This window comes from Denticeps clupeoides, chromosome 6 (genome assembly GCF_900700375.1).
Source record: "Denticeps clupeoides chromosome 6, fDenClu1.1, whole genome shotgun sequence".
Taxonomy (NCBI): Eukaryota; Metazoa; Chordata; class Actinopteri; order Clupeiformes; family Denticipitidae; genus Denticeps; species Denticeps clupeoides.
This window is the reverse complement of record NC_041712.1, coordinates 5,157,133-5,161,599: the sequence shown is the minus strand read 5'-3', so window position 1 is coordinate 5,161,599 and position 4,467 is coordinate 5,157,133. Positions and strand designations below refer to the sequence as shown.

General features: G+C 42.8%; 1 protein-coding gene across 3 annotated transcripts; it reads right to left on the bottom strand.

Annotated features, from left to right (window-relative positions):
• Positions 1 to 524: 524 nt before the first annotated feature.
• LOC114792871 (immunoglobulin superfamily member 11) lies at positions 525 to 4,219 on the bottom strand. Of its 3 annotated transcripts, none has more exons than XM_028984366.1 (5): positions 4,064 to 4,219; positions 3,222 to 3,376; positions 1,513 to 1,711; positions 1,036 to 1,398; positions 525 to 866 (listed from the first exon to the last, which is right to left on the bottom strand). In XM_028984366.1, exons 1-5 carry the CDS (start codon positions 4,125 to 4,127, stop codon positions 655 to 657), a joined length of 993 nt encoding a protein of 330 aa, XP_028840199.1. In that variant the 5' UTR covers positions 4,128 to 4,219; the 3' UTR covers positions 525 to 654. The 3 variants fall into 3 exon arrangements, with proteins under 3 accessions (XP_028840199.1, XP_028840200.1, XP_028840198.1); XM_028984367.1 differs by lacking the exon at positions 4,064 to 4,219 and having other exon boundaries at positions 1,036 to 1,158; positions 1,243 to 1,398; positions 3,222 to 4,037; XM_028984365.1 differs by lacking the exon at positions 4,064 to 4,219 and having other exon boundaries at positions 3,222 to 4,037.
• Positions 4,220 to 4,467: the final 248 nt, after the last annotated feature.

The window sequence follows — 4,467 nt, the reverse complement described above, 5'->3', positions numbered from 1 at the left end:
ATCCCTCTTTTTTTTTTTTTTTTTTTTTTTTTTTTTTTCTTTTTTATTGTTATTTAGTTATTAATGGGGGGGGAGGTTTGTTTTATTTAAGAACTGTAATTCAATATTCAAGGCTCTGTACAGGTTTTTTTTATGTCATATTTTTCCCTATTTAAATTAAAGCTTTTTTTGTGTCATTGTTTGCGAAGCAAACTTGTGTGTTTTTAATTTTTATTACACAAACCGGTCGCTGTGGTAAGACCATTCACTTCACTGACATACAAAAAAAAATTTTCATTTTATCATAAATCACTGTATATTTCAAACAACAAGTGTGTTGAACTTACAACTCCAGCAAAAACTGCTTTTGCTTCCATCTTGTTTTTTTTTTCTTTAGAGTTTTTGACTCACAGGATTAAGTGTTTTTTGCATAGTTCAATGTGTAACTAATGAAAGTGTGGTAATATTGCAGTACACTCTCTTAAATTATTTTCTAGATCTCCTAGGTTTGCTGGTTCAGTATGTGATGTCCATAGGATACCAGGCACTTTTTTCCCATTTTTATTGATCCTTTTTGTATGTTTTTACAAGATCTTCCTTTATCCTGAACCTTTACAGGTCATAACAGGTTTTCAACAACGACTATTTACGCCTCTGACAGGGTGGGGCAAGTGCTCAGACGAAAGAGCGCTTTATGAGTGAAGGAGTATAGCGGATCTCGTTGTAGCACTCGTCCTCCTCCTCCGCCTCCTCCCTGCCGTTCCTCCATTTCCTCTCCTGTTCTGAGCGGTGGAGCCAGAGCACCAGAACCAGCAGGGCCAGTAGAACCACAGCCATGGAGAGGGTCACCAGCACCCCCTGCAGGATACCTGGAGTACTGTGCGGCGCTGCATGGAAAAGGCCCAGATGGTAAGAACGTTCTGCTGCCGATTTATTAACAGAATACATAGAGATCATTGGAAATGTACAAGTGTCCAGTGGTGAGTGAATATGAGCCGTGTTGGGTTTGTATGTTTTTGTAATTGTGTATTGAGAGTATGGTGGTCCAGTACTCACGGCTGTACACTGAAAGGTTAATGTAGCAGTTCTGGCTGCCCAGCAGATTGGTGACCGAGCAGCGGTACAGTCCCGATGTCTGCGATGACACATTTGCTATGTGTACTGAGCCAGACATGTCACCTGAGGGAGAGTGTGGAAAGAAAGAGCAAGTTTTGCTGCGGTCATGGTGAGTTTCCATTGCTTCAGCCAGGGCTGAGTTCTTACTCTCCATGTTGGTTGGCAAGGCTATTGGATTAGGCTGCAGCTTCTCCCAGCGGATCGTCGGGGTCGGGACCCCCTCAGCCACACCGCATGACAGGGTTACACTGCCACCGGCGTCTGTGTCCCCCTCCCACAGACACACAGGGAGCGATGGAGGCGCTGCGGAGTGACACAACATCTCTTGTTCCTTACAAATATTCTGACAGCAGATGTGTTTATTGGGTTGTAGATCTTTACTGAGGCATTTTCCAACACATTGGAGCAGTTTCATACCCAGCACAGTCAGGCTGAGTTCTCCTATCCCAGGGTCCCCTGTCTCGGGAGGGTTGCTCACGACGCAGCGGTAGACGCCAGCATCCGACACCCGTGTCCTGTTCAGCACCACGTCTGCACTCCAGGGTATTCCTGTGAAGGCGATCCTGCCGGTGAAGGCGGGGCTGGCTATTACCTGCCCGTGGTCGAATACAATCACCTGGCGCAGAGGAGGACGAGGAGCCTTAATCTGGCTCGCAGGGAACTTGTACAGCAGCCATGCAGCAGCAGACAACATCGTATTTAAACAGATATGTCCGTACATGTATTTACTCTGGGAGGGAAAATCATATAAATACTCACCGTAACACGCAAATGCTGCGGTTTTATTAACTAATTCATCTTACACGTTCCTATATTATATGAAATCCAACATGTAACAAGCCAGTTGAAATATTCTGGTTGTTGCTGTGGTCCTTTTGCATAATGCAGGTATATGACTAAATGGTTAAGTGAGCAGAACTATTCACCAAAAGGCATGTAGTTAAAACCGGATTTTCAGCATTTTGGTCTTTAGATTTGGTCTAATTAAGGAAAGGAGCATCATGCAAATGTTTGGGCACCTTAATTCATTAGGGGCAGTGGTGGCCTAGTGGTTAAGGAAGCGGCCCTGTAATCAGAAGGTTGCCGGTTCGAATCCCGATCTGCCAACGTACCACTGAGGTGCCTGAGCAAAGCACCGTCCCCACACACTGCTCCCCGGGCGCCTGTCATGGCTGCCCACTACTCACTCAGGGTGATGGGTTAAATGCAGAGGACAAATTTCACTGTGTGCACTGTGTGCTGTGCTGCTGTGTATCACATGTGACAATCACTTCACTTTCATTATAAACAGTATTTCAGACCTAAATATCTCATTGATGTATATGACTTGTTCACTATCCTTGACTTTTTTTCATCATGTGATCAATAAATAACAGTTGGAAAAACAGTGGAAGCCATATGAAGTCACAAATGGACTTCAGTACAAAACAGATTCCTTTTGGACTGCAAATGAATGTGGACCAATGAAGTCAAAATAGAACATTTTGGTCACAATGCACAAATGTGTCAGTTCCAGGAACAAGACACCTGTTGAACTATTTAGCAAGGGGCAAGATTGATTTATATTTTGGTCTTTTATTGTCTTTATTAAAGACCCATTTTTTTTGCCTCAAGGACAAATCCACCAAGTACGAACTGACATTTACATTTACGGCATTTATCAGAAGCCGTTATCCAGAGCGACTTACAATCAGTAGTTACAGGGACAGTCCCCCCCGGAGCAACTTAGGGTTAAGTGTCTTGTTCAGGGACACAAAGGTAGTAAGTGTGTTACCCACTAAGCTACTACCACCCCAACTGACAGACTGGCTAAGGTGTAAATACTTTTTTTTTGTATTTTGTACCTCAAATGTAAATTTTATTTATATATATATATATATATATATATATATATATATATATATATATATATATATATGAATTATTGACTTGTTATTATGCCATTGTAGTAATCTCCTACTGGCCTAACTACTGGCATTCACAGGCATTTTAAGTAAGGGTGCACAAACTTTTGCATGCTATTGTTTATTTTGCATCCCACATGAATCGTCTTTACGTATCAGTGATACCCATACCAAGTTGTGCTCGTGCTTCCAGTAAGAAGGCCTCATGTTGTGTCTGTGTACCTGTGCAGGGGAGTCGGGGTCAGAAAGAGGTGTCATGGTCCAGATGATGCTGAGACGAGAGAGGGGGCTTATGGTGAAAAAGGAGCAGGGCAGGACCACCGAGTCTCCCTGGATTGCTTCCACACTGGTTTCTCGAAGCATCACACGTACTGCACCTGAGAATGTGCAGTGTAGTGAATGTTTTCCCAGGAAATATTCTGTAAGTGACACACTCCTGTTGCAGAGAAGCGGGGTGTTGGAAAAGCTTTTCAGAGTTCTGATTAATTGCTTCTGTCTCCCTCCCATTCTGCCAAGTGGGCCACATCCTCCCTCGCCCTCCTTCTCATTACCGAGAGATCAGACACACAAAAACACATACACACACAGGCATCCCCAGGCCTATTGTATGTGTGTGTGTGTGTGTGTGTGTGTGTGGGAAATGGCAGTGAAAATCAGGCCCCAATTTCCAACGACAGGCGCACAGAGATGGCACAGCGCTGCAGAGTAAAACAAAAGAAGCCATGTCTGCTCTGGAACGATTACCAAAAAAATATAAACCACTAACAGGGTTCCATTTGTCCCTGAGACAATTGACAGTCTTAAAATTAGAATTCATTCAGCTGCTGATGTGTGTGTGTGTGTGTGTGTGTACAAAAAATATATATGGGTAAACCAATTAAAAAAATTAAACTGAAAATGAATTTCTCCAATCTGTGCAATATGGCTTTACACATGTACTTGAAACTCAAAATCTAATAAGTGGAATGTTTTAAAATGCACCTAATGTGTTTCCTTTTTTTTTTTTTATGTGTACGTGTGTATCCATGTTAGTTATATGGTTTAAAAAGCAGTAAAATACTCACTGGAGAGCAGAGCGGCAGGCAGCAAGCAGATGGTGAACACAAGCCAGCATCGTGAGCGGAACATTGCTGTCCGGCAGAGAGAGGCGCTCTGCCCATCTCGCCACCGGCACTCCCATTGACTGGCCAAATATAATTACATTATTGAGCGACAAAGGAAGATCTTCGCCCGTTACCACCCTCCAACCAGGTTCCGTCCTTTTTATCCTCTCTCTCTCTCTCTCTCTCTCTCTCTGCTCTTCATTACTCCTGCTTTATTTGTAGGTTTCATAATGCCGTTTAACGATATATATCAAATACAATTTTTTTAGTATTCATCATATATTCTGAGAGAATATAGGTCACAATGTTTTGATTGACAGACTATTGACCTCTTTCTTTCTTGTCATTGTATCTTTCTACTGACC

Bases quoted from the DNA above. Each gene is read 5' to 3' on its own strand.
- LOC114792871 (XM_028984365.1), bottom strand. From the start codon at position 3,506: ATGGGAGGGAGACAGAAGCAATTAATCAGAACTCTGAAAAGCTTTTCC. The intron at 1,712-3,221 runs GTACACAGACAC...CCTCTGCGCCAG, and splicing joins ACCCCGACTCCCCTGCACAG to GTGATTGTATTCGACCACGG. The intron at 867-1,035 runs GTGAGTACTGGA...TTTTCCATGCAG, and splicing joins TAACCTTTCAGTGTACAGCC to CGCCGCACAGTACTCCAGGT.